We start from the raw sequence: 16,429 nt of genomic DNA on the forward strand, positions 1-16,429 counted from the left end.
GTGTTCAATATTCCAGATATGCAGTTAACCAATTACAGAGATTTATATTCTATTTTGGAACTTAGCTGTTGCTTCTGATGTCATGAAGGTTCACATTTGGGGATCGTTTATTCATGGCATCTTCACAGCAAACCCTACTCAGTGTTGTTCTCCAAAAGATGTCAATCATACCTCATCACATGAGTTGTATAGACTAAGAGGCATTGTTTAGGGACAGTAGAGAAGAAAAGAGGTGCTTCTGATAGTTTTTAGTGGGTTCTCTTTGGGTAACCTTAAGCATTTTGGAAGGATTGGAGTTGAGCTGTCCTGCATGTAAAGGAAGTTAGATCTGCAATGAATATACAGAACTGCTTCATTTTCGTAAAGTTTTGGCAAAAGGGAATAGCTAAAAGCATGAAGGTTTTCTACCATTTTAAACCTTGGTTTTTGCTCCAACAGGAGATTGAAGTAACACAGAGATCTAGAAGGGAAGAACAAGAGTTTGATGAACTGGTATCATTTATTCAGCAAAGACTTACACAGACAGAGGTAGTTATTGCCATATATTACACCATTTAATTATGTGTGCTGACAACTGTAGCTAATACATAGCATAGGCTGTGCTCTGAAACAGTCAAACATATGAAAAATGTTTTTCAGCCCGTCACTCTGATCAGAGATATTGAAGATCTGACTGTAGTAACAGATGAAGATGCCGTGTTTGAGTGTGAGATTAAAATTAACTATCCAGAAATCAAACTTTCCTGGTACAAAGGCACGGAAAAACTGGACTCTAACAACAAGTATGAAATAAGAATTGAAGGTGACCGACACATACTTAAAATCAGGAATTGTCAACTTGGAGATCAAGGAAATTACAGAGTGGTCTGTGGGCCACATATTGCCAGCGCTAAGCTTACTGTGATTGGTAAGTGCAAAATTTCTGTTTAACATAAACTTAAGCTTTGATTTTACTTGGCATTTTCTAAAATATGTACTTGAACTTGCTAACAGAACCAGCAATTGAACGGCATCTGCGTGACACTTCACTCAAGGAAGGCTTTACGTGCTCTTTCGTCTGCCAGTTTTCTGTTCCAAATGCAAAATCCCAGTGGTTCAGAAATGGAAAGGCTCTTAAGATAGGAGGTAGATATTCAGCTGAAGTCTCAGAGAAGATGCACAGGCTCATTATTAAAGATGTGCGAACAGAAGACCAGGGGCGCTATACCTGCAGGTTTGACCATCTAGAAACAACTGCTGACCTAACCATTGAAGGTTTGTATATGCACATCTTTATGTAAGAATAAGCAAGTTTGGGGGTAATCTTGACAAATAAGACAGAAAAGACAATGCTGGGAAATCCTCTGTTTGAAGAAAATTCTGCTATACTTCTTCCCTCACTGCCCAAGATATCAGTCATGCTGTCATTGTACACATTCTTATCTCAGCTTATTTCTCTTTGAACATTCTTATAGCTTGACTTTACAATGGGAGGGGTTTTTCCACCCCATTTCATCTTTTGGCACTTTTATGCTGAGGTTTTTACGATGATCGCAGCCCTTTCCATTGTTACCTGGCTTCTATTGCTTCTGACACAGCGCTGTGCCAACTATCTTAAGTTTCGGATCTACTTCCAGTATACGAACTCGCTGTCATGGAATGCCGAATGCTCAGTTCTTTGTATAACTTTCTTTGTTTTTTGGTGGAGTTGTGTATGTAGGCAAAGCTTCATGTAAAGGAATAATGGTTACATTTTCAAAAAATTGTTTCCAAAAACAGCTGAACCCATCCAGTTTACAAAGACCATTCAGAACATAGTGGTGAGTGAATACCAATCTGCAACCTTTGAGTGCGAGGTATCCTTTGATGATGCAGTCGTCACATGGTATAAAGGCAAAGTTGAACTCAGGGAGAGTCAAAAGTACAGTTTCAGAAGTGAAGGCCGTTGCCATTATATGACTATCCACAACGTTACTGCAGATGATGAAGGTAATGTTACACTATTTGCTTCCTTCCCTTGCTGTCGTCCCCGCCCCCCCGCCCCCGTTGCTGACAAAAATGATGTCACATAACAAATTGCCTTTGTGATTTCAGGGGTGTATTCTGTAATTGCTCGTCTGGAGCCAAGAGGTGAAGCAAGAAGCACTGCTGAACTTTATCTGACTACTAAAGGTTAGTAAATGCTTTCTTCAACTTAAAAAACAACAACACAGGACGTAAGATGGAAGGGTGGAAATGATGTCCGCGAAGTGGAAATAATTTCAAATGCAAATCTACTTTCTTCTCTTGCAGAAATTAAACTGGAAGTGAAGCCCCCAGGTAAAGAAAAAAAGCATGGATGCATTTGTCTCAAGTTTTATTTTTGTATATCATGCCCACACATGATGAGGTTCTCTGCCTGTACAGTTCCCCTTCCACCTGAAGCCCCTACCCCTCTGGGTTGGATGCCAGTGTGGAGCCTCCCCAGACTTTCAGCAATGGCCCCTGGATGTTTCTAGATGGGGGGTGGGGCTAAAAATCCCCTGGTACATGCACAAAAGCCTGCAGCCTCCATACTAAAGTTAGTTTCAGTGAGCATAGGCTATTTGCTCTTGTGTGTTCCAAGTAGGACAATTAAAGGGTTGGAGCCAAACTTAGTTGCTTGCAAATGAAAGCCACCCTTCTATCCTGAAAATACCTCATCCTTTCTTCCATTTTTGAAGGCCTCCTAACCCCACTGGAACAGATTTTAAGAGGGTGCAAGGGACTGCAGAGGGAAGGCGGAATTGGCAAAAGTCACCCTCTTTCCTTCCGCCGGAGTTCTGCTCCCACTAGCAAGATGCTCCTGTCAGTGGGCGAAACATCTGGATCTAAGCCAAATGGAATATTTAGAATGGCTTTTTCATAAGGGCAAATGACTTAAGAGTCATCTTCTAACTGAACCAGGACAGTCCATTCCATTCCAGGACACGCTATTCTTTTCCTCCTGGTTTTTAATTTCTTCCCCCCTCCACAAAAGTCAGCAAGCGTGCTGTGGCCCCTTTTCATTCCTTATTGTGCTGTGCTTGGTCCCTGTGCTTTGGAAATAAGTTTTTGCACTTCTGCAAACTTCATGACGGATGGGAACCTTTGGCCCTCCAGAAGTTGCTCAACAAGCATGGCCAGTGGGAGTTGTTGTTCAGCAATATAAGGAGGGCCAAAGTTTCCCCATACCTCCCTTAAGAGATTTCCAAAGCTTTGGGTACCTCCTGTGTGTGTGTGTGTGTGTGTGTGGTATCACTTAAGCTGCATAAGGATCCACACTTCGAGAATGAGTTTCTTATTCGTATACGGGATGCAGCCAGGATTAATCTGATGGTCCCTTTCCTTGCACATTTGGTTCTCTAGATATCCCAGATGCTAGAGTTGCAGTTCCTGTTGAAGTTCCAGCTGAAGGTAAGCCTTATATACAAAAGATTCCGCTGTTAAGGGTGGGAGAGCAGGTGGTTTAGAATTTGTGTGCCATATGAATGTTCATTGATTGAATTTTCCCTTGCGTTTATCAGAAACTCCTGCTCTTCCTCTCTTCCTTCTTATGCCAGAAGAGAAGAAAAAGGAAAAAGGTATTACAGTTCTGTTGCATACATGCTCAGAAATGCAGATCTTTACATGCACTTTCACTTGCTGCTGGGTTCATTTTGGGTGGCTAATGGCTTTATCTATTTTGTACTTGTTTTAGTTGTTAAAAAGACAACTGTGCAGAAAGTGACCAAAAAGGTGGTTCCAAAAGCTCCAGAAGAAGTTGCCCCTCCTAAAGGTACTATCATACTAGAAGTGTTGATTCAAATACTATAAAATTGATTTATAAGGGACATATGTTAACCAGTGTAGATTAAGGCATAATCACAGCAAAGGAAGGGGGGGAACCATGTTACTCTCATTCTAAAAACTTTAGTTTTCACATGTTACTACAAATGCATAAGTTCTATATCAGCAAGCATGTGTAGGCTCTGTTCATGCAATGGGGTCCAGTACTATTTGGTTATTAAGACACAGCTCCAGCTTACGTCCCAGAGCAGCCATATGCATGTCTACTCAGATGTCTATTCAGCCAATGGGACTTACAGTCTACAATCTGCCCTCACTTATCTGGGAGTAAGAATTCAATAGGGCTTACACTGGAGTGTACCTGGTTAGGACTGCATTGTAAGGGCAGGATTCCACTCATGAGTCCCGTCAGTGGAAGACCTGCATGGGGACTTCCACTTGCACAATGGGGCTTCCCCTCTCCCTGTGTGCCCCCCCTTCCCCATGAAACTGGTTCGGGGGAGGGGGGAATCAAGACAACCCTCAGAACAGCACACAGTGGGAAGAGGGGGGGGGGTCATTCTGTCTGGCAAGTCAAGATGTTTCCCCTGGTGGAACAGTTGTCCTAGCATGACGTTGAATTCCTCCCTAGCTGTGGATGGCTTTAAAAGAGTATTAGGCAAATTAATGGAGGGGAAGACTGCCAGTGGCTACTAGCCATGTGGAGAGCCAGTGTGGTGTAGTGGTTAAGAGCGGTAGTCTCGTAATCTGGGGGACCGGGTTCGCGTCTCCGCTCCTCCACATGCAGCTGCTGGGTGACCTTGGGCTAGTCACACTTCTTTGAAGTCTCTCAGCTCCACTCACCTCACAGAGTGTTTGTTGTGGGGGAGGAAGGGAAAGGAGAATGTTAGCCGCTTTGAGACTCCTTAAAGGGAGTGAAAGGCGGGATATCAAATCCAAACTCTTCTTCTTCTTCTTCTTCTTCTTCTTCTTCTTCTTCTTCTTCTTCTTCTTCTTCTCTACTCCACTTCTACCACAGTTGGAGGAAGCAATGCTTCCGAAGCCACAAGAGAGAATTGCTCTTATGCTAATGTTCTGCCCCCTGGTTTCCCACAGCCATCTGGTTGGCCACTGTGAGAACAGGGTTTTGGATTCGATGGGCCATTGGGCTGATTCAGGAGGCTATTATTAGGTCTTGTGTGTGTGTGATTGCAGCCTCAGTTGGGTTGTCGCTGCTGAATTTGACAGAAGACTCAATTAGCTATATTTGTTCCCGAGATTTGTTCCTCTCCCCTTTGTCTTTAAATGTTAACGAGAATGCCGCGCATCTTAACAATACAAACCGAAGATCTCAGTCCAGTTTCATCTGACTAATGTTAATGAGACCAGATGAAATTAAATCCAAAGGCTAGCTCATGATGCTCAATCAAGCCGCTTAGCAGACATATCTGTAAATGTTTCAGAAGTGGCAAAGGAACCAGAACCCCCATCTTCGGCCCTAGTCCCAGTTCCAAAAGTACAGGAAATTATTCCAACAGAAGGTAAAGAATCAAATACTGAAATGCGCATACTAAGAAAATAATCTTTTATGAGGAAAATGGCACCCACTCCCCATCTTTTATTGCTTGGGCCATTTAAAATGTGGCGCTGTCATTCTTCATTTCCCCTTCAGTCATCCTAACATCATTATTCATGCAAAGGTCATCCCTTTACAGGATTTTCCAGATAATACTAATTTGAACTCTTTCTTCAACGTTTACTTCAGGAGCTTGCTGCAGATAAGCCGGGGGATTTAACTATCAGTTGACTAGAATACCCACTGAAATACTGATAGTTTATTAAAAGGACTTTGAAAAGACAGTAGGTAGAATTAAAGCAGAATGGCTTTTGATCTAGTGGAGGTGTGTACTAGCACAAGAGATTAGGAGGCAGTTTTTTCATTAGTTTTTTCTCCTTGCAGCCCCCTTTGCCACCTGCCACACTGTTCCAGAGTGAAACCTCTTGAACTCATTTTCTGGGGACACAAGGGGTTGCAGCAGAAAAAGGAGGAGAAGGTTCAGCAAAAAAAACTCCTCTCCTTCTCTTATATCAGTGGACACTTCCATGCAGAATTGTTTTTCATAGGGTTGGAGGAGACATTCAATTTTGTTTCCGTTTTAATGACAAACTAACTAGTTCACACTTTTTGATCCAATAGCCAAACTGAAATGCAGCTCTCCTTTGAAATTCACACTCCTTCAAATTTTGTGATGTAGTTCTCCAAGCATAAATTTGTATACTAGGGGCAAGTGCGCATGAAAATGCATCAAATAGTCGAAACACTTCATTATATTAGGGGAAAATACTTGCAAAAATATGTATATTAGTCAAAACTGCATGGGAAAATGTTGGTGGATTTGCATGAGGAATTTTTAAAATAAATAAATAAAATAAAGACAGAGAACTGAATTTAAGATTGGGAAAAACAAAAAGCTGAGAGAAACAGTCATTACAGATTCATCTATCCCTAGATTTCACCCAAGAATTTCAAACTTTTCCACTGAGCAGAAAGCTTTCATTTAATTCATCTATCCATTCGTAAGCTCTAATAAATCCATCTGCCTTAGGACAGCCATGCTGCTGTTGCTTTGAGAATGACATGGCATTGAAACTACACGACGAAAAACTTCATTTGTACAATTTCAAAGCACAATAACGCATGTATGGAATGATTATTCTGAAAACTGCAAATACCCATGTCAACCTTATTAGGCTTTGTATTATTATTATTATTATTATTATTATTATTATTATTATTATTATTATTATTTATTAGCTCCTGCAAAGAAACCTCAGGAAGTCAAAGTAACCACTGTAGCTAAGAAGAAAGAAGCAGTTTATGAGAAGAAGGAAGAAGTATATGAGGTTCACAAAGAAGAATATGAAGAATGGGAAGAGGATTATGGAGAGGAGCATGAATATTATGAACGAGAAGAAGGATACGATGAAGGAGAAGAGGAATGGGCATATGGAGAAAGACAAGTAACTTATGAAGAAAAGCAAATTCGCAAAGAAGGTATGTTTCGTTTTTTAAAACTTTCTCCTTTCTGTTTTCTCTGTTGAGGAATCTGTGGTTCTCGAGATGTTGGTGTATTCCATATCCTATCAGCCCCAGTCAGCATAGCCATTTGGCAAGGATGATATCTGGAGAGTCACAGCTTCCCCAGCACTGCACTATATGATTAATTTCCAATACCTCTCATTTCACTGTTCTTTGGAGGGGGAAGAGAGCTCAAATGTGGTTGGAAAAGCTGCTGTTCCTTTTTTTCTATCAAATTTTGCTTTCTTGCAGCAATATACTTGCAGAAAATATTTCAATTTTTTTTAAAAAAATAATTTTTATTTGATTTTACAAGTGTAAAGGTAAAGGGTAAAGGGACCCCTGACTGTTAAGTCCAGTCGCGAACGACTCTGGGGTTGCAGCGCTCATCTCGGTTTATTGGCTGAGGGAGCCGGCATACAGCTTCCGGGTCATGTGGCCAGCATGACTAAGCCGCTTCTGGCGAACCAGAGCAGCACACGGAAACACTGTTTACCTTCCCACCAGAGGTGCTTTAGAACTGCTAGGTTGGCAGGAGCAGGGACGGAGCAATGGGAGCTCACCCCGTCGCAGGGATTCGAACCGCCAACCTTCTGATCAGCAAGCCCTAGGCTCTGTTTAACCCACAGCGCCACCCGCATCCCTTTTCAAGTGTAGAATTATAACAATACAAAATACATATGCATATTTAGAGATTTTTCCAAATCTTCCCACCTTCCCCTCCTTGGGTCCTATTATCAGCCTTTTCAACTGCATATTATTTCATCGTCCAAATTTTATGTCTCTCCATTTTGTCCATAATATTTTCAACATTACCAGTGTTATTGCAATCCTGCTAAAGTTTTCATCTGCTTACAGTGGTCTCTCAAGTAAATTACATTTTTTTTCTCATTCTTTATTAAAGTTTTGGTCCTCTTGGTCCTGAGCTTTCTGGTCAGTTTTGCCATTTCGGCATAATCCAACAGCAGAAAATATTTCAAATGGATGTTCATCCAATCTAAATCTGCCTATACCTTGCCTTACAGGTCATATTAAAAAATAAGCATATTCTTTTGCAGATGGAACAATGCTGCACTGCTTAAGCAAATGGTGGCCAGTGTTGATTTCCATTTGGGCCAAGAATACACAACTGCTAACATTCCCTGCACTCTTTTTCTTTCTCAATTATACAATCCTTGATGTTTATGAAGCAGGTGTAAGGTAATGTTCTCTAATATAAATGTAATGTATGTTACAGTTGTCCAGGTTCCAGGAAAGCCAGAACCACCTACGCGGAAACCACCAGAGATTTCAGCCAAGAAAGTAGAGAAGAAAGTTGTGGTAGAAAAAGGTATGGCCTTTAGAATTTTAGTATCAAAACATTTCCCACTGCAGCAAGCCCTATTCAGATTCTCACAGTCCTATTTTCTTTCCTTTTTAAAAAGTGCATATTCCCATTATATTCTTAAGATAATGTGAGGGTTTGATTAGCTGCTTGTGCGTGAAAACGTGCTCCCTCAGAGTTTGTGTGCCCCCACAAACCTCTGTGTGTGACGGAGCTCCTCAGACATGTCTGCTCTAGTCACTAGTAGAGTCCGACAGTGGCTGCCTGCGGAAGCGTTTCCAGCAAAGAAGTTCCTTAACGGAAACGCGTCTCCTGGACTCACGGCGTGACAGTTTCCTGCGAAGTATGGGTCTCCCTATGTGAGACTCAGATACCTCCCCACTATTTTCGCTGGAAGCGTCCCTGAGCCCTCCCTCCTGCTCACATTCCCTCAGAGAATCACTCCTCCCCCTGCTGGTCCCTGCTTCAGCAGTTGAGTCTCTTTCATCCTGCCTGAGTCCCTCCACCACCTGATGCTCTGATGGCAGTTCCCTGACATCCACTTCCCCTCCAGGGCCCCCCTCACCCCCTCCCAATTCCTCCCCCCTGGGAGGTGAAGGGCTAAAACCCCGAAACGAATCTTCCTCATCTTCTGACGTCTCGAACAATTCTCTCCATCGATCGTCGTCCTGGCCAGCTGAATCCTCCTCCTCTTCAGAATCTGGGAACCCCTCCAACTCCTCTTCCTCGTCGGTGGTGGCAAAGTATTCCCTTCGGAACCTCGCTACAGGCTGAGGTTTACGTGGGAACCTCTGATGAAAAGTCTCTATTAAAACCTCGTCATTGACATCCTCTGCCCTAACCCAGGTGTTTTCCGACTCCGGTTCCCCTTCCCACATTACCAAATACTCTACTTGATCTCCCTTCCACCTGGAATCGAGGATCTCTGCTACATGGTAGCTGTGTTCCTTCTCCTCCATTGCTGGTCCCCTAGTGACCCTCCCCTCACTGTCTCCTCTATACGGTGACAGCAACGACCTGTGAAAAACTGGGTGCAGCTTCATGTGGTTCGGTAACCGGAGCCTGAAAGCCACTGGATTGACCTGCTGTATGACTTCAAATGGACCCAGCCTTTTGGGTCTTAATTTCTTACAACCTCCTTTGAATGGCAACCCTTGGGTAGACAGCCACACCTGGTCCCCCACCCTGATGCTTTCACCTTCCCTTCTGTTTTTGTCTGCTTGCCTCTTATATTCCTCCTTAGCCCTGTTTAAGTTGAGTTGGAGCTGGCGATGGATCGCTTCCATTTCTTCCACGAACTGTTCTGCAGCTGGAACGCTCCAGTTCTCCCCCTCCCCCCCTGGGAAGGCTCTGGGATGGCACCCGTGATTGGCCAAAAAGGGGCTCATCCCCGTGGACACGTTCTCTGCATTGTTGTAGGCAAATTCTGCCAACGCCAGCTTCTCCACCCAATCATTCTCCCTGTCATTAACATAACACCTCAAATATTGTTGGAGAACCCCATTTGCTCTTTCCGCCTGCCCGTTGGTTTCAGGATGACGGGCCGTCGAGAAATTAACCTCTACATGCAGTAAGCTCATGAGCTTCCTCCAGAACCTGGAAGTAAATTGTTTCCCTCGGTCTGAAACCACCCTCAAGGGGGCGCCATGCAACCTAAACACATTCTCTACAAACAATTTGGCGGTTTCTTCTGCTGTAACCGCATGTGAGCAGGCTATGAAGTGGGCCATTTTAGTTAACAGGTCTACTACAACCATGATGGCTGTTTTCCCTCTAGACCTTGGCAGATCAGTCATGAAATCTATTGCCACTGCTTCCCACGGTCTCTCAGGTGTGGGCAGTGGTTCTAATAAACCAGCCGGCGCCTGCCTCTCCCCCTTGGCTCGTTGGCATTGTTCACACCCTCTCACATACTCCCGCACATCTTCCCTGACCTTGGGCCACCAAAATTCCCTGGTAACCAGCCACATGGTTTTGTGTTGCCCAAAGTGCCCTGCTGTGGGGCTATCGTGCAGCTGCTTGAGTACTTTCTCCCTCAATTCCCCTTCAGGTATATATAACGCTCCCTTATAATACAATGCCCCATTTCTCTCCTCAAAACCACCGGGTTTGTCTTCCTCCCCTCTGAGATCCCTGAGTTTCCCCTGGGCGTATGCATCCTGCACCGTACCCTCTACCAATTCCCTTTGCCCCACCAAAGTCGCCCCACACACCCAGCGGTCCTCTGGAATGATATGGGTTTCTTCGGGTGCTCCCTCCCCCTCCAAATATTCAGGTTTGCGTGAGAGAGCGTCCGCCCTAACATTCTCTGGGCCTGGCACATAACAAATCTCAAAGTTAAATTTGGAGAACTCTTGGGCCCATCTCAACTGCCTTTGGTTGAGCACTCGCGCCGTTCTCCAGTACTCTAGATTTTTATGGTCCGTGCACACTTGCACTTTATGTTGTGCACCAACCAGCAGATGCCTCCATCTCCGGAACGCCTCATGAATAGCAAGCAGTTCTCGGTCGTACACCGTGTAGTTCCTCTCGGATTTGTTCAGCTTCCGCGAGAAGAAGGCACACGGACGCCACTCCGACTCCTCCTTCCCCGGCTGCAGAAGAAGCACCGCCCCTATGGCTCTGTCAGATGCGTCTGTTTCCACCCTTAGCTTCTTTCGTAAATCCACATGCAGAAGTTGTTCTTCAGAGGCGAAGGCCCTTTTCAGTTCCTCAAACGCTCGCTCCGCCTCCGCCGTCCATACAAACTTCTTCTTACTGCTGAGACAGTCAGTGATGGGTGCCGTCAGATGGGCGAAGTTGCGGATGAACTTACGATAAAAGTTTCCAAACCCTAGGAACCTCTGCACATCCTTCTTGGTTTTGGGTGTTTTCCATTCCAGCACTGCCTGTACCTTGCCGGGATCCATGGCCAATCCCTTGTCTGACAGGCGGTACCCCAGGAATTCCACCTCCTTGGTATGGAACCGACACTTCTCCAGTTTGACCCACAGCCTGTTGGCTTGCAGTCTGCTCAACACTTCTCTGACGTCTCTCACATGTTGCTCCTCATTCTCAGAATACACCAACACATCATCTAGAAAGGCGACGCAATTCTTGTAGAGCAAAGGGCCCAGCACGTGGTTCATAAAAGATTGAAAACACGCGGAGCCTGCTTGTAATCCAAATGGCATAACGAGGTATTCAAACGCCCCCAAAGGGGTAAACATGGTGGTTTTCCATTCATCCCCTTTCCTTATGCGTATCAGGTTGTACGCCCCCCTTAGATCCAGCTTTGTGAAAATCTTTCCCTTCCTCACCATGTTCAAAATATCATCAATTCTGGGCATAGGGAACGCCACCGGTTCAGTCACTGCATTCAGCCGCCTAAAATCACATACAAGTCTCGGCTTGTCCGCATTTTTTTTGTCCACAAAGAACACTGGGCTCCCCCCTGCTGCTTTGGACTCTCTGATGAAGCCTCTCTTCAGGTTCTTGTCAATGAACCCTCGCAACTCCTGCATTTCCCTGTCTGACATGGCATACACCTTGCCCACGGGAAGCTGTGCTCCAGGGAGTAAATTGATCTGACAATCAAAGGGTCTATGAGGTGGTAGTTGGTCAGCTTCCTTCTCACTGAACACGTCGCTGAGATCTGCATACTGTGGTGGTACCTTCACCTTCCCCATAACTTCAGTCCCTGCTAGGGTGGCTTGGACCCCTACTGAACCCTTCTCCCCTTTGCAGTGTTCTAGGCAATGTGCTGAACCAAAGGACACCACTCTTTGATGCCAGCCAACCAGCGGATCATGTAGAGCTAGCCAGCTCATTCCCAAAATAATGGGAGCGCCTCCCAGGGTGGCCACATTAAACGCTATCAGTTCTGTGTGCCTTGCCACCCTCATTATCATTGGGACAGTCTGCAAGCGGACTCCTCCTCCCAACAACTCCCTGCCATCAATCGTGGTCACCTGCAGGGGGTTGCTTAAAGGGATGGTCTGTATCTGGTGTTCAGCAGCAAACTCCTTGCTCATAAAATTGCAGGAGCTGCCTGAGTCCAATAGCGCCTTTATTTTTAGGGGGTGCCCATTCTGCAGCTCTAGCGACACTTCAATCACTAGAGCAGGTCGAGGAGCTTCTGGCACGGGCACTTTCACTGCTCTTTGGCCTGGCTGCAGTGCCCCAATTGTGGCAACCAGGCGTTGGCTTTTACCTGCTCCTCTCCCCCTTCTTCTCCCCCCTCAACAGCTCCCACCATCCCTTGCCATTCCTTCCTCTGGGGGCAGACTCTGGCAAAGTGGCCTGGCTGTTGGCAGAGATAGCATTTCCGGGGGCCCTTTCCCTCCTTCTTAGCTCCCTCGCTGGTTTTTGAAAATGCGCGCGCGCGCGCTGTTCCGATTTCCATCGGCTCTGCCGGCGGGAAAGCTGGCTCAGGAATGTCTGGAATGCGGAACTCCTTCCAACGTTCCCCTCTCCCTTCCCGCCTCTCCAAGGCTCTTGCCTCCTGCCGCGCTCCTATGGTCAGCGCAGATTTGGTCAGCTGATCCATAGACTCCGCCCTGGGGCTCCGTGCCAGCTCGTCTTTCACCCCCGAAGAAAGACCTTCTTCAAATAGCATTTGAACGGGTGCCGCCGATAAATCCCAACTCAGTCTGTGAATCAGCATGGTAAACTCAGTCCAATATTCACGGACAGATCGACTCCCCTGCTTACAAGCCATTAGCTGTCTGCGCACCACCCCTTCCTCAATATCGCTGGAAAACATGATATCCATTGCACGAAAGAACTTCATTGTGTCCTTTAGTATGTCATTGTGCGTTGCCATTAGGGGTCGAACCCAGTCTCTAGCCCCTTTCTCAAGATGCCCAATTACAAAAGCAACTCGCGATTCCTCATCAGGGAACTCATCGAACTGCACATTAAGGGCATATTGCATCTCTGTCCTAAAAGCATGGTAGTCCTTGGGGTCCCCCCCAAATTTCTGCACCAATCCTGGTACCTTTCTGGGGAATTGAGTGGCTCTCCCCTTCTTGTCTGCATCCTGAGCCCTTCTCTCCTCCAGCCTCGCCGTCTGCAGGGCCAGTTGAACCTCCAACGCTCGGTATCTATCTTCCAAGCTTGGACCAGCTCCAGCCCCTGCTCCTCCGGTTCCGGTTGGTTCGCTCATGATGCCTTCTCTTGCACAGGCAGCGTACAAAGACTGTCGGACTGCTGTGAGGGTTTGATTAGCTGCTTGTGCGTGAAAACGTGCTCCCTCAGAGTTTGTGTGCCCCCACAAACCTCTGTGTGTGACGGAGCTCCTCAGACATGTCTGCTCTAGTCACTAGTAGAGTCCGACAGTGGCTGCCTGCGGAAGCGTTTCCAGCAAAGAAGTTCCTTAACGGAAACGCGTCTCCTGGACTCACGGCGTGACAGTTTCCTGCGAAGTATGGGTCTCCCTATGTGAGACTCAGATACCTCCCCACTATTTTCGCTGGAAGCGTCCCTGAGCCCTCCCTCCTGCTCACATTCCCTCAGAGAATCACTCCTCCCCCTGCTGGTCCCTGCTTCAGCAGTTGAGTCTCTTTCATCCTGCCTGAGTCCCTCCACCACCTGATGCTCTGATGGCAGTTCCCTGACAGATAACTTCTGTGTAAAATGAACCAATTTCCAGCTTATGTGAAATTATTTAAATTCCCTGTAGTTACACGGAAACCTGTAACCGAAGAGGTGGAAAGAAAGGCTAAAGTGATGGAGGAAGAACATCTCAAACGGGCCAGAGGTATTACTGAAGATGATATAAATTGCATGTGCTATTAATACATTTGCATCAATTTCATATCCATGAAATACATGAAACTGCCTTAACAGGTCAGCCTGTTTTGTTCATCTGATCCAGTGTACTGTTTCCTCTGGCTAGCACTGGTCTCCATGGCAGATGCCTTTCGTGTTATCTGCACCCTGTCCCTTTAAATGGAGAGGCCAGGGACTTCACCTTGGACCTCCTTCTTGCAAACTAGGTGCCCAGCTACTAGCAGAGGGAAGGAAGTAGTGATGGGGGAGCAAATGGAGATGAGTTGTCCATTAAAAGCAAGAGGTTATAGTTAAGAGTTATGGGGTTTTCCCCAACCCCCTGGAGCAGATTTGGGGGAGAGACATAGGAAAGCATGAGGAGACAAGGGGACTTCTGCTATGCATATTGAAGTCCTTGCACGAACAGAATGACTTATTTGGATACAACCCTTTGCTATGTATTGATTTGGTCTTTTGTAAATTGTATCCCACGAGTGATGCAAAAATGCAAGCGCATATGCAGTGTGAGCCTACATTTTCTGCATGTAATCTTAGCCTAGAAGGCTTGGGACTAACTATTTATATCCTTTAAGCTCCAGAAGCTCCACCACCAAAACCTGCACGAAAGGTGGTCCATGAAGAAGTGGTAGAGAGAAAAGGTACAAAACACATTTTTATTTTTTCAGCATTTATGTGTAATCCCTGATCTGAATATTTCCATAATGTATGCAGGCAGGCCCACAGGTTCACTCTGTGCTGACCTGCAGTGATTGCTGGTTTTTATTAAGCCATTGTGTTGTTCCCACTTCACAGTCACACATGGCATTCTCTTTCTCTATGCAGGAATGGTGACCATGCCTTGAGAAATCCCCAGATCCCCATACGCTTACCACAATTCTGTTTTTCTACTTCCCATATCACAACACTCCAAAACACACCAACTCCCAAAGCATGCTAGTGCCTCTTTTGTTTCTCCTTAAGGCTCCTTAAAGCCATCTGTTTTGACTCCAGTCCTGTTGTTGTCCTTGATCTGAGTTTGCCATTAGAGGAAGAAATGGTAGTTCTCATCACTATAGGGTGTGTGTGCTTTAAATGAACGTGGGGGAACAGGGTTCTCTTAAGTCCTGTGGGGTTTCCACAACACCTAGGCACCGAGTCTATATTGGTGCAGAATTCTTGCTTTTGGCTTTCTTTCTTTAATATCTTCTACATTCATCTAATTTACACTATATGTTACCATTTAATACAACTTCTCCTATATACTCACCAAAGTATGTGTCCACTCTCTTGTTCTTCTTATGTCTGCTTTTCTTTGGAAACGGGGCTTTTGTACATTCACTTTGCACACAAAAATGGTTTGGACTGCTTGAAAATGCTTTTTATGCTTTATGGTCTCAATTGTTACCTGTTTATGATTTTTGTTTCTCTTTATTGCTGTGGCACATCCACCCTAATGGTGTAATTTTGAGCTGTGGTGCTGAGTTCACTAAATGTAGTATGTGGTGTTATGCGACTTCCGTAAGGATAGATTCATTGTCTACCAAATCTTTAATTTAAAAAACACTAAAGTGAATTCTTGCTTTTTAAAGTACCAACAGAACAACAATGGACCATTTCAGAAGAAAAGGTGTCTGTTTCGTATCACAGAGAAGAAGAATATACATACGGTTCAGGTAACTATAAATATCTTTCCTCACTTCTTTTTTCTTCTTGCTGTCTTGTCTCGTGTGAAAATGGCGCCTTTTAAATTTGTCCCGATACAATGGTATCTTATGGATGTGGGACCTCTCTGCATTCTCCTACTCTCCTACTCAGAATTCTCACATTCTTTTTTACTTGATGATAGAGTAACAAGTGAGGATGTGCTCCCTATACTGAACTGCCTGGGGCAATACTCATGCACAAGAGTTTTGTGAGCACATGGGAGTGCAAAGATTGCTTAGGATTGATGGAATAGACAAAGTCTGTTTGCTGTTGCATTTCTTAGTTGTCATTTTGTGTACCAATCCAGTATTATCTAAAACAGAGTGAAAGTACAGTTTTTACATCTTACAATTTTCTTTAAAGAACCAGAAGAGTATGAAGAAGACAGCTTCTATGTGGAATATCCAGCTGAAGGTAGATTTGCTCTTTTTCCAAACCAGTTATATCTTGTTTTGTACCATGCGAGTTCATCTAAATTGTTAACTGTTGAAATGTGTAGCTGTCATTGTACACCATCATTGATACTTCCTTGGGTTTGGGCATGTCTTTATCACTATTCAGATGACCGATATGTTGGGTGGTGGGACTTAAGATCATGCCCGGAATTGTTGCTCCCAGATTTGCAAGCACTGTGGGGAAAGAGCCTAAGCACATACAATTTGTACACACCTAGACTCCATACGAAAGATCAGATGGACACTTAGAGGTGTGGGTAGCAGGAGCAATATTTTCTTCCACCAATTCATCCATCATCTTAATAGGTCTACATGTAGCATTTCAGTATTATCTAAAATGGAGGGTAAATGTAACTTTTTAATCTCATAATT

General features: G+C 44.9%; 1 protein-coding gene across 1 annotated transcript in view; it reads left to right on the plus strand.

The window, feature by feature from the left end:
- Window positions 1-16,429, plus strand: part of TTN (titin) — a 291,856-nt gene that overhangs the window by 115,803 nt on the left and 159,624 nt on the right. The window contains exons 99-113 of the mRNA XM_081202301.1: window positions 439-528; window positions 640-907; window positions 994-1,254; window positions 1,759-1,968; window positions 2,074-2,151; window positions 2,272-2,298; window positions 3,346-3,393; window positions 3,504-3,560; window positions 3,677-3,754; window positions 6,560-6,799; window positions 8,061-8,153; window positions 13,810-13,887; window positions 14,492-14,557; window positions 15,488-15,571; window positions 15,966-16,016. Coding sequence (XP_081058427.1) covers window positions 439-528; window positions 640-907; window positions 994-1,254; window positions 1,759-1,968; window positions 2,074-2,151; window positions 2,272-2,298; window positions 3,346-3,393; window positions 3,504-3,560; window positions 3,677-3,754; window positions 6,560-6,799; window positions 8,061-8,153; window positions 13,810-13,887; window positions 14,492-14,557; window positions 15,488-15,571; window positions 15,966-16,016 — 1,729 coding nt within the window. The remainder of the gene's footprint in view (window positions 1-438; window positions 529-639; window positions 908-993; window positions 1,255-1,758; window positions 1,969-2,073; window positions 2,152-2,271; window positions 2,299-3,345; window positions 3,394-3,503; window positions 3,561-3,676; window positions 3,755-6,559; window positions 6,800-8,060; window positions 8,154-13,809; window positions 13,888-14,491; window positions 14,558-15,487; window positions 15,572-15,965; window positions 16,017-16,429) is intronic.

Source organism: Podarcis bocagei, assembly GCF_964188305.1.
Source record: "Podarcis bocagei genome assembly, chromosome: 1".
Classification (NCBI taxonomy): Eukaryota; Metazoa; Chordata; class Lepidosauria; order Squamata; family Lacertidae; genus Podarcis; species Podarcis bocagei.